The sequence below is a fragment of the Acomys minous genome, assembly GCF_964271855.1.
Source record: "Acomys minous genome assembly, chromosome: 16".
NCBI lineage: Eukaryota > Metazoa > Chordata > Mammalia > Rodentia > Muridae > Acomys > Acomys minous.
The window spans coordinates 35149868-35177482 of record NC_140498.1 but is presented as its reverse complement, the minus strand read 5'-3'; the positions used below and the strand labels follow the sequence as shown (position 1 = coordinate 35177482).

Sequence of the window (27615 nt, the reverse complement as noted above, 5' to 3'; positions counted from 1 at the left end):
TACCAAGACCCAGGAAGGTAAGCTTTTACGGTCCAAGGCAGCGATTTAGCCATTGGACCTTGCTGATTCAGCAGTACATGCCTGGCTTGAAACCAAATAAGGACTGCAATGGAGTTATCTCAGGGAGAAAGCCATAAGGGAAGAGAGGGGACAGAAACACAGAGAGACAGTTGGTCCTGGGTCCTCAGAGGAGGGCAGCTGGTACCGTCTTCAAGCAGGTGCGCTTTCACAAGCCAGTCAGTCAATGGACGAAGGCATGTGGAGCATCATGATACAACAGTCATGGCACCTGTCATTATACAGCCACTGTGCACAGTCGCTACGCAACGATAACAATGTCCCAGTCACTGTCACAATGCTCCTCTTGACGTGTTCAGTCACTCTGCACAGCACAATCACCGGGTACCAGTTGCCATGCTGCACTCTCTCTATGCAGTCACAATGCAGTTACTGTCACTCTGTACCAGTTGTCACAATGCACAGTCACTCTGCACAGTCACTGTGGACCACTTGTCACTATGGACCACTTGTCACTATGTACCAGTCATCACTATGTGCCAGTCACTCTGCACAGTCACTATGTACCAGTCGTTACTATGTCCCAGTCATTCTGCATGCCTACTGTGCAGTCACTATGTCCCAGTCACTATGTACCAGTCACTCTGCACAGTCACTATGTACCAATCGTCACTATGTCCCAGTCATTCTGCATGCCTACTGTGCAGTCATTATGCACCAGTCCTTTGGCACAGTCACTGTGCTGTCCATGTATGGTGGGAAATAAAAATCAAAAACCCAACAAGTAAAACTTGCAGCAAGTGTGACATGCACTTCGCAGGTAAGTCGCATAGGCAATGATGACATACATCAGGAAGATTTGACCATGCCAGAAAAGACTGGGATGACAGGACACAGAGCTTATAGTGACACAGGAAAACAGAATTAGAAAAAGAAAGGGACCATGAAGAAGAAAACGGGCACAGGCACATCAAGTTCACAGACCTCATCAGGGGGCACTGAGAGAATCAAGGGATGAAGGGCAGGAGAGAGAGAGAGAGAGAGAGAGAGAGAGAGAGAGAGAGAGAGAGAGAGAGAAGCCTGGGGATCAGAGGGAAGTGCAGCAACACCCCCAAGCTCTAGCTTTCTTCATCCTGAGAGTAACACAAAGAAATTAACTTTAGGAGGTGGGGTTCAGCATCCCCACTCCCTCCACCTGCAGTCTCACTGCCTTCAGTTTCAACCACCTTAACTCTGGGGAGACAGTTGGGGAGAGGGAGAAGGGAAAGAGGGGACACACTCACATCACCTCCATTGCAGTGTGGTGTTTCAGTGGCTGTTTTTTGTGCTATTGCTGGCTATTGTTTTTAATCTACTACTATGAGAGTGTGTAAGTTAATCTTTGTCATAAGTATGTATATAGAAATGAACAGGGCCTAGTACTCTTCTTCAGTTCCAGGCATCTACTAGGCCCTGGTTACTAGGGAGACAGCAACCCCCGGTCTAACTTGAACTCTGGAAAGATCCCCTCTGGCTGCATCACAGAATGAAGTTTGGAGCTCTCTACCACTGACGACTTGGTGGGCAAAATACCCCAGGAAGACTCGAAAATGCAAACTACTGGATTTAACATCCAATCACAAGGGCCCGGAGCGATGGCTCGGCAGTTGAGAGGACTGTGGCTGCTCTTCTAAAGGACCTGGGGTCCACACCCAGCATTCACACGGCAGCTCACAGCCCTCTGTAATTCCAGTCCCAGAAAAATCAATCACTCTCTTCTGCCTGGCTTCCACAGGCCCAGGGATGCAGGTGGCACACTCCCCCCAACACACACACACACGCACACAGGCAGAATGCTCAGATACATAAAATAAAAATAAGCACATCTCTTTGAAAAATTGAATCGCAAAACTGTCAAGAAAGCAAGGGGTCCACACAGGATAACCCAAAGCAGAGCAAAATAATAAATTCAGCCTCAAAATGAAGGATTCTGCCCAACCCAAGTGTTTTACACAGTGTTGATGGCTCCTGGGAAATATGTGCAAGGTGATGGATCCTTGGGCCTGCTTATTGGAGGCTGTTCTGGTTTAGATAGAAAGCGTCACACACACACACACACACACACACACACACACACACACACACACACTCCCAATGTGTTGTTGAAGGCTTGGGCGAGGGCACTGACCTAATCTTCTGGGTTAAGCCACATATTGGTTCATCATTTGATGGCAGTATTGGGAGGTGGTGGAAACTTTTAGGGGTCAAGTGGAAGGAAGTAGGTGGTCCCTAGGGGCATGTCCATGAGGGACATATTATCCCGGGTCTGCCTCCTTTCTGCCCCATTCCTGCCCAGGCCCCACGCTGGGAAACGAGAAGTCTGCTCTACCATCCATTCCTGTTCCACCGTGTCCCTCCTCATCACACACCTAAGATCAAGGGAACCAGCTGGCTATTAGCCAAAATGCTCGAACTCATGAACCAAAAGGAATAATTTCTTCTTCAAGTGGTTTCTGTCAGGTATTTGTCAGGGATGAATGGCTGACTAACAGAGACCCCACAGCTGCTCTCCCAGGCTGTTCCACCTTCTCCGTGAGGACGATGATGAGAAAGACGTGGACTGCACTGAAGGAAACGCTAATGAAGTTACCAGTCCTGAGCTCAGAGTAAGGAGAAGGAAAACACATCCCTGTTGAGGATTCTTAATCACAGCTAGCCTTCTCCTGAGCTTTGTGTTTATGATTTCCTCGTTCTTCCCTGTGTTCCCGAGCAGAACATCTGTTTAAAGAGGGCTCTGGTTGGAAATGCCCTCAGATGGCAGACAGTGCCTGAATAATTGACGGGGAGTCTGCTTTTCCTTAGAACATAGTACCTGAAGCCAAGTAGACACACACACACACACACACACACACACACACACACACACACACACACCACTCTGAAGCCATGCAAACACACACACATACACACACACAGCACACTCTGAAGTCATGCAAACACACACACATACACACACACACACACAGAGCACACTCTGAAGCCATGAAAACACACACACACACATACACTATACTACACTACATTTCGAAGTCTTGGGTATACACACAGACAGACAGACACACAGAACACTCAAATCTACTGCTAAGTAAAACTTAGCCTCAAGAAATATGCCTGGGCTCTTCAAAAAGTAGCTCTGGGAGAACCGGGCATCCATGTGTGGAAGGACACAAGCAGATCCTCACAGGTCACCCAGCACAAAAATCAATGAAAACCAGACCAAGCACATTAATATAAAACCCTACAGACGCCGCCCTGAAACTGCAAAGCACTGTAGACAAGGAGGTCAGCTCAAAAGGCATCAGGAAAAAAAAAAAAACAGCTATGCTTAAAAGACACAATTCTTAAAAAGCACTACAATATGACATGATAAAGTTAACCTTAACAGATAGTTGTCAACAAACCAGAAGACAGCTGAGTCTGCATTTACGAACCCTTTCATTCACACCTCTGAATAAAATCAGTCGCTGAGCAATTTGCAAACGGAACTCACTGAACGTAACTCTAAGGTGTTCCCTTCAGAAATAGAAAAACAAGCATCAAAGGCCACCAGAGCCGTGGAGGACTTCTTTTAAATGGTTACTAAAAGCATAACATTTACATCCTTAACTATTTTAAATGACTATTTAATTTTATTTTCTGTATTTGAGTGTTTTGTCTACATGTATGTCTGAGTTGGTGGAGGCCAGATGAGGGTGTCAGACCCCCTGAAATTGATGTTACAAACAGTTGTGAGTCACCATGTGGGCGCTGGAGAATGGAACTCATGTCCTCTGGAAGAGCCAACTGACCCATCTCTCTTGCCTCCTTCTCATTTATTCTTTAGGTATAGTATTGATACATTTTACTAGTACAATAGTATTGATAAACTTTTATTGACAAGAACGTAAAAATTGCCAAATATTTAAAATGATAATAGTACTTTATTTGTGGAAATAGTTTGTAAAAGTCAAAATAAAATGCTTACTAATAATAATAGCACAGCATTTAAGAGGGAACTGAGTTTACCCCAAATCCCTTTATTATTCAGGAAGAATATAAAAGATATTAACTTTGAACTTTATTAAGTGAAATGTGTATGGTACAATACCTACCTCGCCATTAAAACTCAAATATAAAGTATAACTTCCAAGGTAATAAAAGGGAAGAATGAAATGAAAAAATTGGAAACAACCCAAAAGAAGAAGAAAGGACAAAAATCAGGGAAAAAATGAATAGTTAAGATGGTTGAAATAAATCCAAACCATTACAATAAAATCTATTAGCCCTTCACAATGAACACCTTTATCAAATTACTAACAGCCCATAATTCCTTAAGCTCATAATAGACAGAGAAGGTACAGCGTGTGCACCATTTCTGTTCAATACTGACCTAGAATCCTAGCCAAAGCTGTAGGACAGAAAGAAAAAGAATTTTAGACTGGAATGAGAAATGAACCTCTCCATATTTGCAGATGCTATAGCTAGCCTTTGAGGAAGGCCAAAAATCTTTGCAGAGAATCGGCCGTATGTGAGGAGGAGGACTGAGTGCTGCAAGACAGTGATCCTGATGTGACATGAAAAGAAAGAGGAAGAAATTGGGATAAATATGGCAAGATGTGGTGGGTTTGAAAGACTTTTGAAAGGGACAGACTTCGGACTTCCACTGTGGATCAGTGCACTACAGTACTAGATAACATGGCCTCAAGAGCCAGGCCCTCTGTGCTGAGATTTGAGTCTGTGAGAGCAGATAACTTCTAAGTCTGGTTCTAAATATGCTAACTTTCCATTGAAGGAGGTGGGGGGAAGAATAGGGAAAGCAAGGGGAGGGGAGAGAAGGGGAAAGGAAAATGCACAGATCTGGTACTTGAGTTTCTGCAGAGAGGTGACACCCAAAGTGATGGGTTTGGATGCATCAAAGGATGGGACCTAGATAACAGGAGGAGGATGCCTGTCTGAGCGTTTGGGAATCTGCAAACAGGGAGCAGCAGGCTAAAAAGAGAAGTAATGGTACGCTAGGCTGGATGAGATGGCAGAACCAATGCTTCCTCGGTGATTCAGAGAGGGAGACAGTTGGAGTAAGAAAAGGCTATATTCTATCCTACAGTGAAGAAAGAGGAAGCGCTCTGAAGGAAGAAAAGGGTAGCAGATAAGTGAAGAAAGAATAGCATGGGTGCAAAGAATACACCTCATGGCCTCCTCCTGGAAAGCCGAGTGGAGAAGATGCTATCTCCAAAAAGTGAAGGCTCCTGCCCAGTGCTTGGATATCTGGGCCATGAGGTACTCTGGGAACGGCCTGGGAACATGGGTATAAGGGGTGGTGTCTAGAATCTGCTCTTAAAAGTCTCTTAATGCTGACTAGGCACTTTAGAAAGGCCTCAACATGGTAGGTGCCCCTGGTCACAGCCGAGAACATGACATGACTGAGTCTAGAAAGGAGGCAGGCCAACTAGTCTCCGCCTCAGGCATTCTGACATCCATGTGGGTATCTGGAGAGAGACTTAGGTCATAGCTCAGGTCACTTCTGGTGATTCCGAGAAGCCAGTAGTTGGGACCAGAGAAAGGCAGTGTTTGTGCCATCCCCAAGAGGGTCCATGACTACTAGAATCTGTGAAGAGCCCATGCCTGGGATTCTATCAAGGTATTGCTTTAGGCAGGATCACACATCTGATTGGCCAGTGCCCGTGGGCCTAAAGAAACAAAGGGCTAAAGCCCAGGCAGCCACTTTCCAAATCCTTGAGTGGCAACAGCGTTGGCCAGCATTTTGGATAGAGCCATGCTCCCTAGGGCAAATCACAATGGTCCTAGGGTCAGTCTCCAAGCTTGTGAGCCCCAGGCCAACACTTACCAACCAGATGGCCCACAGCTTTCCCTTGGGGTGTCTTCAGAGTCCCCACCATCTGCCCTGCACCCTTGTCTGGGCTCCAGTGCACCTGTTTTCCTCTACAAAGTAGACTAGCCCCTCTTGGAGCAGACAATTTGGTCTAGAGAAAGCGCTCAGCAAACAGCCCATTCACTGAGGCCACTGAGTGGTCAGGGTGGGAGTGGAGACCTGGGAGGTTCCTCATGTTTTGTATAGGGCAAGTGCTAAGGGATTGGATAAGTTCCTGTGGGAACTAGATGGGAAATACATCTAGGGAGATGCAAGAGAGGTTTAGAGACCTGAAAAACTATACCCAGATGTGCTTCGTCACAAGACTTTCCAGTTTTTCTTCTACTCTAAAGACATAATAAACAGCAAGTCCAAGAACTGAATAACATGGTTTCCTATTAGGAAAACAAATGCTCCTTTAGGCAATGCCTACCTCTAATGCACTTAAGGTGGATCCAGCCATCCCAACACAGCTCCCCATCCCTGATAACTGTGCTAGCTTGCTGACCTTCACCCCTCTGACACAGTAGACTCCTCTTACCCAGAATGTTCATATTTAGTTACCAGGGTTTGTGAACCCATTTGCTAAATCTCCATCTTATTTCATAGATAGCTCTGTCATCTGACTCATTCTCTGAGGAATCGGGAACCCTGGTGTTTGCCAGAAGCAGCCACTTTTGCTCTTGGGCAAGGACTCAGCTAGCTAGCTCAGAGACTTCTAACAAGGAGTTAACAAGAAAGGAAAGCTGCCCACTACTTCATCCTGGAAGAAAGCACAGCTCATGTCCTCCCTGGCCTTTTCTTAACTGTCTACAGTAGATAGCCCTGTCCTACAAAATTAAGCCATTTAAGGGGACAATGGAAGCAGACAGGACCAGTGTCTCATACTTGGCTGTGAGCAGAATATGAGAAAGTTTGCCCAGCCTCTGAAGGCCACAATTAGAGAAGTGGGCCTAGGGCCATATCCCAGCACAAGACAATCCATATGTTTACAATTCACGTGTGCACGATGGGAAATCAATTGTACTTTGAGCCCTGATCACCCAACTTTCTCCAGTGGCTTTAGGCTGGATGCTAGAAAAGATGCTGCTACGCCTTGAGTGTGCTTTGTACGTGTCCCGCCTACAGGGTTCGTAAGTTGGGAGCCTGCTCATCCATGTGGTAGTAGCGTGGAAACCTCCAAGACGTAGGGTCTACCAGAAGTCCTTAGGTCACTGAAGTGGTTGTCATATGACAACAGGCCTGGCCACTCCCTGGTCATCTAGCTTTCTCTCTGGTTACATGGGTCTTGCCACCTTTGAGTCGCTTCTGCTACGGTGATACGAGCCACCATACAGCCTCACCAGAGCTGAGCTGAGGTAGGCACCACTCTGGAACTGGGAGAACACAAGGTCAAACAATACCCAGCTCTAGGAAAGGGTCAGCTGTTTGTTAGAGCCCTCCAGCAGCTTCCATGCACCATGACGCCCCTGCAGCAGCCAGCGATGCTGTTTCTCCTCACTTTGCTCCCTCAAGCTGCTCCCAGACAACAGGCCCTTCTTGCTTCTTCTCCTGTGTCCCTGACCTTGCTTACTTGGAACTCTTCTCTTGCCCACCCCTTCACTGGCCTAATTTCATCACATCCCTTAGCTTATGTTATAGCTTCAAAGGCAGCTTTCAGATGGATTTAAATGCACAAAAATATGATTTCCATTCTCCATTTCTCTGTACATCTCACTCTCTGTTATACACGTCTAGCAAGCTGTAGCAAGATACATGTTAAATGTTTCATACCCCAAACACACACACACACACACACACACATACACACACACACATACACACACACACATACACATACACACACACATACACACACATATACACACATACACACACACATTCACACACACATACACACACACATACACATACACACACACACACATACACACACATACACACACATATACACACATACACACACACATACACACACACATACACACAGAGAGACAGAGAGAGAGACAGAGAGAGAGACAGAGACAGCGACAGACAGACAGACAGAGACACAGATACACACATGCACACAGATACAGAGAGAGAGACAGAGACAGAGACAGAGACAGAGTAAAGTACCCTTATGTTCTCCATTCATCCAGATAAGAATCAAGTAATGAGTGTCTTCTTGTATGTTAATGAGATGACTCATGACTGGAGCTCTTAGTAGCTTCCAGATAGGGGTTGATTCCCTCGGAAGACAACAGTAAGATTACTGGCTTGGGACCTTGAGCCTTGCTCTTCAATCCCTAAGCAGGTGAGAGATGCATAAAGCTAAATCACTCACCAGTACTACATGCTTGAACCTATCGTATCTATGCAATGGAGCCTCCAGAAGGCCCCAAAGAGAATGGCACAGCTGAACGTGTGTAGAGTCCCAGAAGGTGGCAGTGTGAAGGGTATGTGTGCAGTGGCATTACATTATTATGGGAATATCTTTTACATACTAAGAGGCTAAACTTCTGCAAATTAATAATATGCACGTTGAGGTCACTGTGCATTCAGCCTGTTTGTTTGACCTGCTTTTAAGAGAACAAAGTAACAACCAACTTGCCTCACCTTGGATTTCCCATATCATCAGCTTCTGCAACCTAAGCTAATGCAGAGCTTTGATCTCATGCTACGTACTCTTCCATGTCCCAGATCCGGAAGCAATGCTTGTGTGTCTGCGTGTGTGCTATCATAATCATTTCCTGAAAGCAGCGAGCACGTCACAAGTGACCTTATAAAACAAATATCCACTATAAACATTGAAAGTGATGTAGATATAAGTTGCTAAGTCTGTTTGTTTTGTTCCATTTGCTTTTCTGGGTGCTTCTGAGTTATGGAGTGAGTGAGTTTCGTTCCTTGTAAAACTCTGTTAAAGATTTCTGGAAGAATCCGCCATTCCTTCCCCCTTGTGATGGCTTCTGTGTGGCTTGGTAAGCACACAGCAAAAGCTCTTTATTAGGGACTCAGACAAAGTGACAGACGGTCAGACATCAGGCAGCCATAGACAGACACGCAGCAGACAGACTACAGACAAGCCAGAAACTATGAGCTGCAGAAGACACAGGGAGAGAAGTGGAGGAGTCAAATATGAGCTTGCTCCTGGCTAAATTAGTCCAAAGCATAGGGCTTGGATTTCTTTCTTTAATGGGATGCCAATGCATTTTGGTGCCTCTAGGGCTATCTTTAAAGGGTTTAATTGACACATACATGTAAGCAGCACACTGCTGCCCAGTATGCACCAGTATCATTGTGATGACCTATGTAACTACTAAATACAACCAGTTGTTCCCTTAGCTCTGCAAAACACTCTAACAAGCTCTTTGATCTGAGAGGGATGTTATGGGAACCCCAGTTTATAACTGGGCAGTCAGAAGCATAGTAAAAACACCCATGGCTGGAGCAGGGGCCAGCATTTGAAGTGAGGATAGCCTCAACACTGAGGCCCTGTCTGTGGGAATCTGACCTGAACTCTGAGTGACAGAGTCAGAACTGTGCTGAATTGGAGGACTTCCAACTGGGGTCCACCTCAAGACTCACACTTGCTGTGCAGGACAGCTCCCGCGCACAACTGGACACAGGCATCTTCTCTGCTGACTGCTGCAGGGAACAGAAGACACAGCTTGTTTTTCTACGGACTTTCACTTCTTCCTTCCTTCTCTAGCCCACTAGGCCACTGAACCTGAGTTCAAGCCCTCACACCCAGATTTCTGCAATTACCTCAATTTGCCGTTCCCTATCTCCCTTATCTCTGCCTTCTCCCCCAAACCAACTCCACGGCACTCCTTCTAAACCATGAACCCAAGCATGTTAATCTGTTGCTGTTTCAGACATCCAAAGTCTCTCTCTCCCACAAAATGGAGGTGTTTCAGACTGTTCCCACAAGAAAACAACTTAGTCGGACTCTCAATACATGTTCACTGGTTTATAAAGTCTATCCGGGTAATGTGCCAAGTGTTTATAAAGCTTGATTTCTTTATATGCAGTGAAAGAAATTTTAACATCTCTGCCTGACTTAAATGGATGGGTTTATCCACGCACTGGGTCAGTCAGAGTGATTTCCAGGAATGAAGAACAGCACCTAGGCAAAAATCTCCACACAAAGTCAAGCTCCCCAGGTTTACATTTTTCACAAATTGGACCCCAACCCACCTGACCAGATGGACCCTAGTCCCTACACATCTACCACTACCACTTTACCTGTCTGTTATTTGTACTAGCCAGCACTCCCTCACTATAACAAACACCTGACACAATCAACTTAGAAAGTAGAAAGGTTCATTATGGTTCAAGCTGGAGACACCTCAAAGCTAGAAACAAAGGGTCCCTCAAACCAGGCTCTCACAGTCTTCCCCACTGTGCATTGCCCCAATAGTCTGAAGACCTCCCACTAAGCCCCACCTCTTAGAGGGTCTACTCCTGGACAAAAGCACCACGGGCAGGGAACCAAGAATCTAATATGTGGACCTTTGGGGGACATTACACGATACACACCGGTTAACCACATACGACAGAATAATTTATAAGGGGCGAGAGTCTCCCCCACCAACATCCAGCTCGATGACCAAGAGCCATGTCCTGTACCTCTCTGGGCTCCATTTCCTCTCTGTATAACAAATCTAATGCTGATAGTTTGTAAGTTTGTTACAGCAAGTAGTGTAGAGTCAAAACCAGAGAAGAGACTTAACAGATGATGGCACGCTGAAGGATCAAGAGTCACCAAGGTTTCCATTGCATGGGTGTATCAGGAAGCTAGGACTGTCTTCTCTCCCAATGACTGCCTTCTTAAACACCTTTCAGTGTTTAAAATATCTCCTGTGAGAAGACTCTCTGATGTTTCCAGGTGAAGCATTGTTGCCACCTCTGTCTGTTTCTTGTGAGCCACTTGCTGGTATCTATGGCTCCCTGTCATCGCTGGTCCTTTGTGATCCCTGGGAAGAATGACTCGATGGCTGGTGGCATGTCTGTTGTACCCAATGCATCACCATGACTTACTAATTTCACAGCTCTAATAAGCGAAGTGCCCAGCCTGCAACACACTCGACAAATGTTTACCAATGTTTCCAAAATCAACGGAAAAGAGAACTGTTTAAAAGTCTATGCATGGGCGCAATTTATCCTACCAGCAACTTATTCAACAGTTGACAAAGTGTTTCCATGTATGCTCGTGAGAAACAGGCTGTTAGCTCCCCCTCAGCAGCTCACAAAACACAGAATAAATTAAAGAGATGTAACTGTTAGACAATATCCCTTTGATGACAGTTTTCTCTTCCATCTTGATATGATGCCAAGTTAATGTTATCATAAAATAATCCCATTTAACTGCAATTGTGCAGTTTACAGAGCCATTACTGTCATCAAAAAGTGAAATTATATTCGAACTCCAAAACAGAGGCTTACATAGGAATAAATGGCATTAACATGCAAACAAATTACATGCAGGAGAAATGGTAATAGTGGTGTGACAGGCATTCCTGCTTGTGCTCAGCATAAACAGATGATTGCATTTAATATTTATTCATACATGAACAATGAAAACAAATCACACTGGCAAGTTAAATTCATATTTGTTTAAGAAGACAGAGGCTTGTGTATTCCCTCTGGGTACTGACTGCACTGGGCATGCTCGGGCTTTGTTCGGACAACCCAGTGCATCTATGACCTAGAGGTCAGCTAATGCAGCTGTTTTTATGGGAGAAATCTGGGCTTCAGGGAGGTGTAAGTAGAAGCCAGGGAGGCAGGATATGGGCAGGATAAGGCAAAGATACAAAATAAAAAAGCCAAGGGACCTCTGCGAACTGGAGCCTGGATTCAGTTCAGTGATACTGAAAGCATCCAGAGAAAGGGTGAGAGTGCTCAGCTCAGGAGATGAACTAGACCAGAGACACTGACCAGAGCTATGTACAGTGCTCCTACAGCCCATATTAATGAGTGACACCAATGCAGTACAAAACACCATCTACACCGCAACAGTCGTTCTAGGCTCTTGGGTGAACTGTGGGGAAGGGGCTGACATTTGCAGAAGCTGCGGCTCCCTTAAGAATGCAGTGTGCTTCTCTTCCCAAGGAGCTGCTTCTGTTCCCAAGGAGCTGCTCTGTGGCAGCTTTTCTTCATTCATCCCTTGGGAATGAGGATAAAGTCATGGTTGCCTGCAGGGTCTTCTGACTAGCAAGGATGGCTTTCCAAACCCTCGCAAGGCCTCCTGTTCTTTATTGGTTTCTTACTGAGCAATGGAGAGGAATGGCGCTTTGTCACTTGCAGGAAAAATGATGCAACTGGAGATGGTCGTGTTAAGTGAAATAAGCCAGACTTAAAAATACAAATATCACCTGTTTTCTTTCATATGCCAAATCTAGAATTAAATGCACACATGCACATACATGCAGATGCACACACATTCGTACATACACAATGTGAAAGTACAGTGAAACTATGAGGGAGAAGGAATCTAAAGAGATGAGTGAAGGAGAAACAAGAGAGGAGAGTTGGGAGAGGAGACAAAAATGCCTTCTGGTTTTCCTCATATTTAGAATCTAGACTATATACAGATATAGGTATATGTCCTATATAATTCAATTAGGGTTTCGATAGCTATGGTAAAACACCATGACCAAAAGCAATTTGGGAAAGACTTTATTTCATCTTACAATCCTCAGGTCACACTCCATCATTGTGGGCGGTCAGAGCAGGAACTCAGAGAAGGAACCTGGAGGCAGGAACTAAAGCAGAGACCAAGGTGAGGTGCAAGTTTACTGGCTTACTCACCATGGCTTGCTCAGCCTGCTTTCTTGAAGCACCCAGGATCAGCAGCCCAGGGCTTGAGAACACTGCTGATAGTGAGCTGGGCCCTTCTGTGTCAATCACCAATGAAGAAAATGCCCCACAGGCCGATCTGGTAGGGGCATTTTCTCAATTGAGGTCTCTTCTTTCCAAATGACCCTAGCCTGTGCTAAGCTGACATAAAATGAGCCAACACACTATGTATATGAGTATGACATGAAAGCATAACAGAAACTACTGATGGGAGAAAGGAACCAATAGCGTATATGGTAGAAAAGGTAGATATGAGCAAGATTCAATGATATATGTGCGAAAATGTCATAATAAACACTATTATAGTGTACATTAATTAAAAAATAAAAGAAAGAAAAAGATGTTTGAGCAAAGGTGTGAAAGAGGTGAGGAAGTTAGCAAGAAAACCCTTGGAGAGGGATACAGAGAGCTTAAGTCAGCGCCATGCAACTAGCAAAGTCCAGTGTGGTACATGGGCATAACAGATGAAATCCTATAATGGATTTTTGCAAGCCCTGCTTGACATATTGTATGATGTGCCTCACAGATAAGAATAGCCATATATCCATCCTTGCTGCGTGACACTTGTGATGTAAGTGTCCCCCATCCTCCAGCACATTGATGTAGCCTGCTCAGCCACACTGCGTGGCAGGTTCTATTGCTGGGCAGTTACACTAGCGGGAACTGCGGAGTCTGCCGAGTAAGTAATTTTTCTCAAGGTCAAAACCACCTGTAAGTGGCAATGGTAGGGTCCACACTCAGAATTCAAACTCAACCAACAGGGCTCTGAAGACTGCGCCTCTTCTGTGTGAAGGGATGGGGCTGGAGAAGGAGGAGGGCATGTGGAAGGCAGATAGTTCTAGCAGAATGGCCTCACATACAGGAGGGGGAAGCAAGAAGCAAGAAAGCAGGACTGCAAGGCATACAGAAAAAAATATAAAGAAAACCGTGTCGTAGGAGTCAAAGGGACCCAACCACTCGCTGGGAAAATGAATGCAGCAGAGTTGGGGTCCCCTCACACAATCCAGCAGCAAACCAAGGTGAGTTCATGGTATTGGGAAAATCTCCATAACTGTGGTCCTCAAACAAAACAAAACAAAACAAAACAACCTCAGGCACAAAGTAAAAGATATTCCAACTCCCGGGAAAGTAAATGTTAAAAATGGCATGAAGAGGAAGTCAAATTTTAAGCGTGAAGACACCAGAACTACTTTCTAATTTAAATCGGTTTATAGTTTCTGGAACAGGAAGTATCCTATTTTGCTTTCTGTTGCTGACAAATCATTGACCAAAAGCAACTTAAGAGAGGAAGGGGTTCATTTGCCTCACATTTCCATATTGCAGTCCATCACTTAGGGAAGTCAAAGGAGGAATTCAAGCAAGTACCTGGAGGCAGGCACTGAAGCAGAGACCACAGTGCTGCTTACTGGCTTGCTTTTGATGGTTTGTTCAGCTTGCTTTCTTAGATAGCCCAGGTCCACTTGCTTAAGGATGGTACCACCCACAGTGGGCTAGGTCCTCCCACCTTAATCATTAATCAAGAAAAATTTCCCATAGACAAGGACCACATGCCAATCCAATGGAAGAAATTTTTCAGTTGAGGTTCCCTCTTCCAAGTGACCCTAGATTGTGTCAAGTTGACAAAAACTAACTGGCACAGCTAGGGTTTTTTTTTTGTATCTCCTAGATGACACCATATCCTTGCCAGCTCTTTAAGGTATTGCATTCATGAAATCCCACAGGGAGTATTTTTTCTAAGCATTCTCATTTCATCATTAAAACACTAAAATATAGGAAAACTGAAGACAAGAGAGGCTGGGTCCATACCTCAAGCACACATACCTCTGTGTACATGACCATGTGTGCAGGACCGACACACCCACTGTCTCCTGAGATCCAACATCATCCAGATCTGGAGGAGCAAGGATGAATGGGGCTCTGGATCTCCTCCCCTGGAGAGCCACCCTCTTACAGGCTCTGCAGATTCATTGGTCAGTGCCTGGCCAATGTCCATCACAGAACTGGGGAGTGCAATTGTTTCTGACTCCACATAAAGCCACAGCTCAGAAACCTCTTGAATCAGTACAGCTGGATGTTTGGGCCTCAGAACTAAAGATGCTGAAAGGGTCTTTATAAAGAAGGTCAATATTTAGTAAACTGCCCTTCCACTGTTTCTGAATGCTTTTTATTTGTGGTTTACCCCGCCTGGTGGGTATCAATGTTTATGGCCACTCTGGATCTATTGGACACATGCACCACAATTTAGGGCTGTCTCAGATTTTAATCAATGCCTCCATGTGGCAGAAGCTAGGACCTGCTCTGCCAGTTTCTATTATAGCTGTGGCTCAGACATGTGCCCAAGCTAGAGACATCTGCCCCAAATACTGAACATAGAAGTTGGTGACACAACAGGGGTACAAGACACTCACCTTTCTTGGCTCTTGATTGAAAGGAATCATATTTCCCCAAACATAGTAAAATAAAATTTTTCTCTTGCCCATACTCAGTTGATACAGGAGAATCTGAACCCTCTCCAGTGTTCACATGTAGTACATACAGAGAAAAATGGCAGGGAAACAAATACTGGGAGCTAGAGCAGCAATTACACACATGGAACAAAAGAACAAAGGAGTAGCTGAAAACAACACTGCCAGACACAATGAGCCACAAAGCAATAATTATGCTATTCCTCTCCAGATGGCTTTAGAACTCAAAGTATTGCTATTCTACTTCCTAGTTTCCAAGTAAGATGTCCCTTATGGGAAAGTATCACAACCTCCCAGTGCCCTTACAGACTCAGAAGAAACAGACCATTGCTAAAGGTTCTGCTACAAACAGGACATACAGCCTGTAGCACCTCCTATTCGGGGACTGTAAATACTTTGTAGGTCAACGTGCATTTTAGGTCAGAGAAAATATTTGAGATTATTTCTTTGTTGCTGTAAAGACATCTCACCTCCACCCAAATGTTAGTGACATCTCATATGCTTGAGATACAAGAAATACCAGCCCCACACCCTAGGGAAGGAGAGTCACTGAGGACCAAAATTACCCTGAAGGCTTGGTTAAATGTCTACAAGACAGTGTGCTCAGAGGTAGAGAAGGAAGAAAGTGAAAGAACGTTCCAGGACATGGGAGAGAAATATGAAATGAAATCAATAAGAAGGCATGAAAGAGAGGAAGGAAAAGGGGAAATACCAAATGTAAGAATGGAAGACAATAAGAGGAATCAAAAAGCATGATCTACACTAACAGATCAAATATTCTCTCTCGGAAGAAGAGATGAGGCATCCTGATCCAGCGCATCTGGAACTACAAAGTCTGATTCCTTGAACTCTAAGAAAGTCCACTCTTCCAGATACAGGAATCTACTGTTGGTTCACAGCTAATTGGGGAAAAAATTTCACCCAAACTTGCAAGAATAATCTCCAAGATTGAACTGGTTGGCAAGCTAGGGACTTTGGAACAGATATTTCACTTTTTAAAATAAACTAAGACATTCAGGATTCGGGCATCATTCTGTTCTTTACCTGAAATGTCAGTGTTTTAGGAAAATTACAAAGGAGATACTTTGTTGAGTGTGAAACCTGTGCCATCCATCCCCTGTCGCTATCAGAGGATGGGTAGAGACTTGAGCTTTCTCTTGGTAAGGTATCTCTCCAGCCAAAGTCTCTATTTTTAGCAACTGGTCTTACCCACAGCACACAGTTCACTGAGTCCCACAGCCACACTGATTAAAATCTTAGCACGTGGCCTAAGACTGTTCTTCGCACAAAATGTTCCTGGAGTGACAAGGAAGCAAGGGCAGCTTCGGCCGATTGACTGTGTAGCCCACATGCAAGAAAACGAAAATGAAGTCTTGTGTCTCCCTAAGTCAATTTCTGTTGAGTAGTCTTCATTCATGCTAATAAGAGTCTAGAGCAGTGGTTCTCAACCTTCCTTGTGCTGTGACCCTTTAATATTGTTTCTCATGTTGTGGTAAACCCCACTCATAAAATTATTTTTTTCTTGCCACTTCACTACTGCAATTTTGCTACTATCATGAACCATAATGTAAATATCTGTGTTTTCTGATGGTCTTAGGCGACCCTTGTGAAAGAGCTGTTTGATACCCCCCCAAGGGGTCGTGACCCACAGGTTGAGAACTGCTGGTCTAGCCACTATAACCCTTGAAGATTTTTTTTATTTCCCACCACATACAACCAATCTAATGCACATCTAATCAACACCACCTAACTTTACCACACAGCTAAGGTAAACACAAAGCAATCTTTGGTGGGTTACAGGCCTTTCAGAGAGGGAGACAGCCAAACTCTGATCCTGACCATCAAAGTCCCTCAAGGCTCTCTGACACATAATCACACTTGTTGGCTGTGAGACTCTAGAGCAGGCAGCAAAGCCTCAGACACCAGTTCATCTGCTGTCACAGCCTGTGAAAGTCAAACTACTGGAAAACCTGTTGAGTTTCGCTCTCCCACTGGCAGCCCCTTCCAACATGGAATGCAGGTTTCTAGAAAATTTCCTTAAATAATCTTAACTCAGATGAAGAATGTTAAACACAGTAGCCTCACATAAATCACATTCACTGGGTGAAATATAATTGCCATGTGGTATTATTCCTTTTGTATTTCCCAAATGAACTTAGAGAATAAAATTATATATTTATGATCTCTAGACCAGACTTGAATTTTCAATGTTCCTATTCTAAAATAAAAACCCAGCAATTGGTTTTTCCCGTCTGTCTTTGTTTTGTCTTGTTTTGTTTGTGATACTAGTGATAAAAGCTTGGGGCCACATACATGGTCTGCAAGCTCTCCAACATCATGCCAGATCTCCAATCCTCGTGTGATTTCTTTTTTAAAAGTGCTTCTATTTTAAATAAGAGAAAAATGTCCTATAGTGAAAAATATTATTGTATTATATTGACTGCAGAACTAATCAATTACTCTTGCACACAAATACTCACTGTGAGAATAACGTCCTCGACCGAACAATGAACTTGAACACGTATTCTAAAGCTTTGAGAGTTCTGAGGATAGGCTCGCACTGCTCCCCCCTGCTGGAGGTATCCAAGTAAGTCTTCAGCACCGTCATCAGCTTCCTGAATACGGGATAATATTTTCAAAATACATCTCTCTCTAGTCCACAGCATGGTAATTAGTTTGCTTGGGAAATTATAAGGCATTCAATCAAAGGTTAAAGGTGGTGGTGCAGCAAAGCTCACGACTCATTTGCAAGCACAAAAATAACTGCTTAAAAATATATTTATTATAGGCAATGAATAAGTATTTCCTGCTCATAAAAAAGCCAGCAATGATAAAATAGTGAGGTAAAAACTAATCTTTTGATGAGGAAAAAACTAGGCATAATCAGGAATGAGTAAGAGCGACGGTAATGTCTTTTTCAGCTTCTTTTATACAGATAATGCCATTGTGACTGTCATGGCGCGCCTGTGATTAGAAACTTTTTATAGCTGTCCATCACTGGAATGTCAGAATTTGGAATACTGAGCCCATCTTTCAAGGTTTCTTCCTAAGCTGGCTGCCACCAAAATTTCCCTTGAGCTTCCACGTCTTGACTCTGAGTCTCCTTCATCCAATCAACACTGAGCTTCTGCGCATGCACACTGGTGCACACAGGTACTGTTTGAATACAAACAGTTGACCAGCTCAGTGTTCCAATAAACTAGTTGTTTATTTGCCACTGTGAGCTATTCACCCAATCTCTGGGTGTTGGTTATTTTTGGGCTATATGAATCATCTAAGCATGGGTTGGATAATTCATTAGAAGAGGGAGAACTCACCCCGACTAGTGCCAATGGGAAATCCTCAAGTTCCTTGTGTCCCCTGTATCTAGGACAAATGCAGGTGCAAAGGAAACGCCTGCACACACAGTTACTTACTTGTAGGCCAAGGTAGCGCTGAAATGCTGTTGGATGTAAGCCTCCAGAACCGTGTTAAAATGCTGGAATTTCCGGTCTGCAATGAGTCCTATAATATAGATCTGAAGAAGAGTCAGGATTATTGAGGGTGCTCTGGGAGGGCGCCCAGAGCAGGAGCCTATTCACCTGGCATAACTGAACCCTTGTCACAATTCTTTTGTCCAAGAGTTAATCCTTCTAATGAATAATTAATCCTTTTCATTAAGACATTGTCTCTCTCTCAAAAAAAAAAAAAAAGAATATTTCAAAAAGTGTGCTTCGGGGTATTAGAAGATAAAAGGATTTTCTACTCAACCAGAAGAAGTCTCGGGTTGTCGTTAGACTGCCTTCTTTGTTGCAGGACTTCCAGAGTCAGGTCCTATACCTCTGTGTGTTATGGATCTCCAGGAGGCTCATGCAACATTCAGCACTCCCATCGATAATTTAATCAAAGGCCCTTTAGTCATGAAGCAACTTTCCTGTAAGGCTAGTATTCTGGGGGCTCTTCTTGAATTACACTTGAAAAAGCCACAGTTATCTAATAATGCAAACATCCATGACACAGAGCTACCGCACCAAGTGTCTTCTGGCTGTGGATAACCCTCATAGTTTTTCTTTCTTTCCTCTAAACTATATTGATTGTATTAATTAATTTATTGACTGACAGTGATGACCGGTGAAACCCAGATCCTCCCACGTGCTGGTGAGTGTTCTAACACAGCTCTATACCTCCATCCCCAGGGGTTTCCCGGGATTTTTTTTTCACATCACATGGAGAAAATTGGAGTTTCAAGAGAGACAAGAGAGATATGCTATGTGAAGGCAGAAGTAAAGTCCTGATGGCATTCCATGGTGAAAAGTTCACTGGGAAGAGTGCAATGATCCTGGTCAATTATAAGACACTAGGAAGAGATGGTCCGACAGATAGGGCAGTTTCTGGGTGCCTTATAACCTGGACTCAGACTATTTCCTGGAAACCCTAGAAAGCAGAGGTGGTAATTCAGCAATCCCCAGTCTCTTGGACTGTCAATCAGACACCCAAAATCTGACACCAACATTTACCCCCCACATCCACCCCAGATCCCTGCCAAGCCTCAAATTATCAAATGAACTGCAAACACAGAAGAGAACCGGCAGCTACCCAGTCTGCCTGCCAAAGGTTCTGAAACCTCAAGATACTCATGGCAAGAACCACAGACCCACGTGTTCTCGCTTTTCTCACAGTGAGACAAGCATTCAAGCTTGATGTTGCTGACCAATTATCCCCAGTTTCTTACCAGAGCATCAAAGACAAGGATGTCATACTCATTGCTTTGAGAGTGTTCCATCATGATGTTGAAGAGGGCATCCAGCGTGTCCTGGAGGAACTGGATAAAGAAGGACATTTGCATTCAGAAAGAGGGTAGATAGCCCACAAATCTCATTCCTGTGTGCCCCTCTAAGAGAACAAGGGCACACATCCACCGTGCCACATTCAAGGGGCTACAGCAGTTTCATGCATAAGCCGCAGGACTTAGAGTGACCTGATCTCACCTCAGTGGCACAGAAGCACATATTATAACATTTCCCATTAGAGGATTCTGCACCATACAGAAGAGCAACCCACTTCCATGCACAACAATGAGGAAGACACTGCAAATGTTGTATTAAATAATATAAGTCAGACACACACTGCCCATGCTCAGTCAATCTGTTTTTATGACCTCCAAGAGGAAGGGTGAAACAACATCACTACCACCACCACCAATCAATCAATCAATAACGGTCAGCCTAATGGTTGCCCCTCTGATGGAGGTGTATGAGGAACTTTCAGCAAATGTACCAATATCCTGCACCCTTATGGCCATAAGTTAGATGAGGTGGACAAGAATTCTTTGAGCTACACTTGGCAGTTCTCTGTTCCTATATTATTATATCAAAATTCACTAACCAAATGTTTTTAAGGAAGAAAGTAATAGAAAACAAGAAGACAATGTGATCCTGCCCCAAGCTGGCTTGTCTAGGCTGCCCAGTTGCAACTGATCTGGGGAAATTTCTTTGCCATTCCTAAATTAGGTAGATGGGTCAACGGTGTATATTTAAAGCATTGATCAGGAAATTCTGCCCCTGTTTCTCCAAGTTTGGGCAATTAAATAAAGCTCGATTCTCCTCTTCCCTCCTAAGGAATAAGTTGATAAATTTCCCATGGCCTCTCTAGACTCCAAGTGACCACACAAAGATGTCTGATCTCTGATTTCTAGCTATTCCAAGTTCTTTGTGGAAACATGATCGCCAGGCCCACTGGGAGACCTGTTCCAATTCATAGTGCTGCAGAGGAGAGCTGGTTTAATTAGGCCTGCTGTACAGAAGCACTGCGTTCTCTACTGCCATGAGGAAGCAGTATCTGGCATTTGCATTATTTTCTGCTTGTTTTACTTAAGATGTAAGCCCTGCTGTCTTTCTCTTTTTCATCTTTAATACATAATGCTTTCCAAAGCAGCACAAATGAACTATTTTTGCATTTCTACCAATATGCACATAGTATTAAGAGGCTATACTGTTACTATATTACTGCATGTGACAGTGTGTAACAACAAAAATATTAGTTCATGTATATTGAATTTCCCATGTTTCCTATGCTGCAGCTCACCTATTATTAAGCATTATGCATAAGAGACTGCATTGAGTAATTTTTAAATGTTATCCCTTCAGAGGCTCATAACAATCCTGAGAACTGTGTCATAGTCATAATATTATGACATAAAGCATGGAAGTGAGGGAGTTGAGATCTACATCCAAGTTGGTTTATTTCCAGGGCCTAATTCAGCCAGTTGTTTTGGTGCCCAATGTTCAGTGCCTGCCTGGATTTCCTGATAGGGATTCCTCTTGGTGGACTGGGGCCGCACATTAGTATCAGAGTTCAAGTCAAACCATTCCTTCAGAATTGTGTTCCACCCGTGACAGCTTGGACCCCGGCAGATGAATCCAAGCAAAGCCCCACTGACCTTCACTACTTCCTCTCCATCCACAATCTTCAACTTCTCTAAATTCTCCTGGAGCAGCTGTGGTTTCATCCGCCACTTCAGCAAACCCAGCAAACCCACTAAGAGAAGAGTCCAGAAGGAGACTGTTGTTATTGGCTAAACCGTCCGCATCTGACCTCCCCTAGGCTTTATGCTTATGTGCATAATAAGCCCAGCGGACCCAACATTCAGTAGTTCCATTACCGTTCTGGGTGAGCTTTGTGGAGCACACCAGGGTGGAAATGGAAAACACATCCCGGGAGCTGACAGAAAGCCCCCCAACGCTGCTGGAGCTCCGGCTCAGAGTGGCTCCTTTGTTTTCCACGTGGTGTCGATAAGAAGGAAGTGTCAGGTAAGCGCTGGCATCTTCCATCTTCTTGCTGTCTCCCTAGAAACAACACTTTGGTTACTGCTCCAGGGCAAGGACCACATATGTGGCGCCACACAGCGCTTATGGTGGTGGAAGTGTATTCACTGTGAGGTGGGGGAGTTCTCAAAGAGCAAGGGAACCATCAGAGATGCAATAGAAGGCAGGGCTGTTCCCCTATAAAACAGGTAGGAATCCAAAAAGCTCATTAATGGAAACAGGGTGGCTCTATGCACTGCATTAATGGGTTATAAGGGCACTGAAACCCCGAGACCAAAAATAATGCGTCTTGAATTTTTTGAGGCAAAAAGAAAAGGTAAGATGCCCACCACTAGAGGTTAATGACAAAAGCCATAGGTCTGGACCTTTTCTATCATTCAAGTCCGTGTTGCCTTGGATTCATTCTTTGGCCTCTCTGGGCCATCTTTCTCATGCACAATCTATGTCATGGGACTTCGAAGCAGAGAGCAGGCATTATGGGAATCCAAGCCTACTGTGTCCTCACAGTGCAGCAGGAGCTGTACCAGGTCCCCTTTCGGTATCAGTTCACCTCATTTAAGGCTCACGACCATTTGAAACAAACCTTACTATCCTCAGTCTGTAGGTGAGGAAAATGAGGTTTGGTGCAGTTAAGTGAAAAGGAAAATGAGCTGTCGTTGCTCCTCTGCCCCCAAGAAGGTCACAGACTGTTGCGGGGGAAGAAAGACTTTCAAGCCAAGAAATACTCCCAGTGTGAGGAAGGAGAAAACAGGCTGCAGAAAAGCAAAGAGTCTCAGAGAAAAGTATGATGCGAATACGGTGGCTGAGCCCGACATGGGTGTCAGAGCAAGCGCGGCCTGAGAGCTGAGAGATCAGAGATGAAGGTCTGGCCCTTCCTGGTCTCTTAACTATGCCCGTTTCATTGCTGCGGCCTCTTCCTCCAGCCTGGGCCTGATAGTTGTCTCCTCCTGTCCTGATACAGGCAAGATGCAAGAAAACACTCCCCACACTACTTTGTGTGCAGCCCAAGCCTTTGGAGGTCAAAATCAGAAGAGTGGGTGTTAGTATACACTTGAGAGCTTACACGGCCCCTACATCTTGTTGCGCTTCCACACGCTTGCTGTGACTTGACTGCGACGGTTAGTTCCAACTGCTAGCCTGTCAGGATCTAGGATCCCCTAGGAGACAAGCCTCTGGCCACAGCTCTGAGAGAGCTCCTAGTCTGAGTTAATGAGCCAGCTGTGATGGCCTAGATCTTTAATCCCAGCTCTTAGGAGGCAGAGGCAGGCAGATGTGTATGAGTTCAAGGTCAGCCTAGTCTACATAGGGAGTTCCAGGGCAGTGGGATTCCACAGTGAGACCCTGTCTCATAAAATAAAATAATAAAATAATAAATTAGATTGATTGAGGTTGGGGAAACCTGTCCTGGATGTGGGCGACATCATCCCTGTGCTGGGTCCCATATTACAGGTGGACATCTCTTGCTTGCTGACTGAAGTACAGTGTGACCAATTGTCTGAAGCTCCTGTCTCCAAAACTTCCCTACTATGGTGCATTTTACTCTGGAAATATGAGCCAAATAGTCCCTCCCTCCATCAGCGTTCTTGCCTGGGATTTATTTTGTCACAGCAGTGAGAGAAGTAAGTAATACAATCCCCAACACTCACGTGCTGGACACCTGCTGGCCAGTGTGGAACCGAACTCACAAGAGCTTTTGGAGATTTTGGGGCCACTGGGACACTGTCCTTGGAAGGAATTAAGGTTGCCCTCACTGGGATCCTGGTTACTTCCTAAGAAAGGATTGTTACAAAATGCTGAGCTTGGCCACACCAAATCTGACTTCCTGTTTGGGTAGCGGTCTCTTTCTCACACACACAAACTCTAGGCAATGATATGGCACAGCCAAGGCAACCATCACCAAAGCTTAGTAGTTATGGGTGCTGTGTTCTCCAGCCCGCAAAGCTGTGGGCTAGGAAATTTCTTTGACTCCCTGCCTGCCTCAGGTATTTTGTTATAATATCATGAGTAGACTAAAATATTGCTTGTGGAAAATGAAACAGCGGAGCTCAGTGACTGAGCACTTGGCTCAGACGACACCCTCCTTTCAGTCCCTGGGACTGTTCCTCTCCCTTCCTTCCAAGAAGAAGAAACAAAGGAAAAAAGAAAAAATGAAACTGAGACTTAGGAAGCTGTGAACTGAGCAGCAGGCTCTGGGGACCTAGAGTGTAACAGCTACAGTGTAACACAATCCCTCAAATGTTTCCACAGATTCCTGGCTAGAGCTCAGGGCCGGTTTCTTTGAGTAACAATAGCATTTCCACTTACTGAGGTCTTTGCTCATCACTGTCAACAATGTCTCATCTCCTCCTCCTCCTTAGGATTCACTGAGGGCTCATGAAAGAGGAAACTGGGGTCCGGAGAAGTTCAGATTTTGTCCAAGCTCATGAGCCCTGGTGAGTACCATTTTGGAGTCCCCGCCGTTAGCACCTAGGCCACCCTGCCACCACGGTTATGTTTCTTGCAGGCCCCACACCACCTTACCTTGAGAACAACCAACTCGTGGTAGCCGTCATGCAGAGTGGTCCCGTCCTCTTTCATGAGCTTCACATAGGACATGGCAAAGTTCTTTTCGCCTTTATCCTTAGCTGGAAGCAGCATGGCAAGGTCAGAAGAAAAGAACCGAAAAACCAAGAGCCAGCCGGCTACTCTGTCCCCTCTCCATGCAGGCATAGCCTGAGTGGCATACTCACAATCCAGCGACGACCGGTGTCGGAACATAAACCGCAGATGGATCCTCTGCATGTCTTCAATAGGGACAGCCACCTCAGCAGGCAGAAAAAACAGCTCAGGAGACAGGGAGCCGAAGGGACCCCAGCCCCACCCAACCCCCACCTCAGCAGCCTGGCCAGTTCACTTGGAACACCATGTGCTGATTTACTTCCCATCCATCAAGACTGATGAGCTGTAAATAAATTACATAAGAACTAGCTATAAGGAGAAAATAAAGTATCAGATGTAATCCATTTGGCAAATTGCATCCCCGGCCAATGAAAAGAGGTCCATAAATTATAGTGAGGAGGAAAAAAAATGAATCTCCCCAAATTGATATAAAAGTCGCATAACTTTAGCATGTGTCTCGATGCACTGCAAGCTGCAGCATGCACATTTTTCCTGCATACCCAGGGAGCCCTGTGGATTGAAGCCAGATTTAGCAAATTAACAACGGCCATTGGGGGCTATGCTTGATGGCTCTCACATATGCAAACTGATAAAAGTGCTTTAATCGTGTGTGTGTGTGTGTGTGTGTGTGTGTGTGTGTGTGTGTGTGTGTGTGTGTCCCCTCTTTGGGACATATGTCCTGATGCTTTTGATTTTAAAGCCACTACAAGCCGGACATGGTGGCACACGCCTGTAATCCCAGCACTCAGGAGGCAGAGGTAGGTGGATCGATGTGAGTTCGAGGCCAGCCTGGTCTACAAAGTGACTCCAGGACAGCCAAGGCTAACACAGAGAGACCTTGTCTCAAAAAAAACAAAAAAAAACAAAAAAAACAAAAAAACAAAAAAACAAAAACAAAAAACAAAAACAAAACAAAAAAATCAAAGCCACTACAGGAGGACAATCACCCCTGTGGGGACAGACAGACCCCCAGGTGACCTCAGCAGCATCTTCCAATGCAATCACCTCTACTCCACTGGCACCTTTAACTGAAGTGCTTTCAGCCTGGCTCTTGAGCACACTGCTTCCTGAGTCTCATGGGCAATTCAGGACAACACAGACCAGCTAGGCTAGTTTCAAGAATCATCCTTGGATTTGAAAGCAAGGTAAGCCCACACCATGCGGGAGACTGTTCAAAGACAAACAGTGGTGTGTGTGTGTGTTGTAACAGTTCCTGTTTCAAAAATTAAGATTTGAGACAGAGGAGATCCACCCTTCTGCCTGTGTTTCAGACTGAGAAAAAGAGCTGAGAGGCCCATAGGCATCCTGCAGCCTCCTTTGTCCTCCCCTAAAGAAGGTTCCCAAGAGCTGCAAGCATGAAAGGTACAAGTGACGCACGGTAGTCCCTGCACCCAAAGAGCCCATGTTCCACACAAGTGACAATAAAAGTTATGTGGCAATGACTAGCAGCGAGCAAGAGAGCTCCCAGGCTACCCAGTCCTTTTCCAGAGAGTGTGTTCAAAGAGATTTATTGTGGAAAATAGGAACATAAATGACAAGGCAGGGACCGTGGTGTGAATATCCATCACCAAATAGAAGTTGTGTGTCTGTCTGCCCTGAGTCTGTAGGCAGAGCACAGGCTGAGGAAAGAATCTACTGCTATCTGGCAAAGACAGTTAAAGCTTTGCTTATGTCTCACTGTCCAGTGAGTTGCTTCCAAGGTTGCTCTAAAGGAGATGTTCCTCCCTGCCTATTATAATGACCTGGCAACTTGTACATACAGCCACTTCTATTTGATGCACCCTTTACAAAGGCCATCTTTGCCCTTGATAGACACACATTCTCCTGAAAGCTTTATCACTCTTCCCTACTGAATAAAACAACACAGGTTGCTTGGCACTATTTACAAGAAAACTACAGGACAGTTGCATTTTGACTAAGTGGTCGAGAAAACTGGTGGCTAGCTCACTGGGCCACCGAGGAGGTGCTACCAGACACAAGCTCAGTTACTGCTTTAGAGCCCGTGGAGGTGGCTCAGAGGAGGCCATGTTCTCGTGGATGATGACTTCTGTTACTCAGCGCTAAATAAAGATGGCTCCATCATTCTGCATCCCTCCAGTAAGTACGGTCAGTTGGTCCCAGAATTGAACAGGGCACCTCATGAAGGGAGACATGATATATTCTTACATACTGTTCAAAGTCTGCCTGTCTAAGTTCACACCTGCCCAGATGAGAACAAGAAATTGCTAAGGTATGCTCAGCAGAACGCTATACCTGGAGTATGGTTCTGTGAGGAAAAGGGGCAGCCCACTGGCCAATGGGGCTTAGGAAATGCACTACTCTATTTCCTTTGTGGGGCTGCAGAACAGCACATCCACATCAGAATCTGAAATGAAGAATCTGCCGTTTGAAGCCCATATTTGGCTCAAATTTTTCAACATCCATCATGCTTACTTAACCAAGAAGTACTTATTAAAAAGATGCACCACTTGGTAGCTTCTGAGTGTTGTGGGACTGGGAGACTTATATGAGAAAGACTTTGAAGGGCATTGTACTACACATTTCAAATCACTACATTCCTCTCCTCCAACACCACTCGATCAATATCCTTTTATTATCAACTTGACTGCAACCTACAAGTCACCTGCAAAGAAGGACCCTCGATTGAAGAATTATCCGGATCAAATTGGCCTGTGGCCATGTCTGTGAGAGATTGCCTCGATTGATGACAGATGTGGGAGGGCTCGGCCCAAGTGGGCACTACCATTCCTGGGCAGGTGGTCCTGGGCTATGTAAGAAAGCTAGCTAAACATCAGCCAGTGAGGAGCATTCTTCCATAATTCCTGCTTCCAGATTCCTGCTTGATTTCCTGACTCTGCTTTCAACACTCATAGCGCTTGTGATGTGGAAGTGTGGATGAAATAAAGCCTTTCCTCCTCTAGTTGCCTTTGGTCTTGGTGTTTCT

General features: G+C 44.8%; 1 protein-coding gene across 1 annotated transcript in view; it reads right to left on the bottom strand.

Annotated features, from left to right (window-relative positions):
- The window catches only part of DOCK2 (dedicator of cytokinesis 2), a 406436-nt gene that overhangs the window by 303371 nt on the left and 75450 nt on the right, over positions 1–27615 (bottom strand). The window contains exons 16-22 of the mRNA XM_084762887.1: positions 24743–24815; positions 24534–24637; positions 21851–22034; positions 21629–21726; positions 19922–20011; positions 18627–18727; positions 17691–17825 (exon numbers count right to left, since the gene is read on the bottom strand). Coding sequence (XP_084619013.1) covers positions 17691–17825; positions 18627–18727; positions 19922–20011; positions 21629–21726; positions 21851–22034; positions 24534–24637; positions 24743–24815 — 785 coding nt within the window. The remainder of the gene's footprint in view (positions 1–17690; positions 17826–18626; positions 18728–19921; positions 20012–21628; positions 21727–21850; positions 22035–24533; positions 24638–24742; positions 24816–27615) is intronic.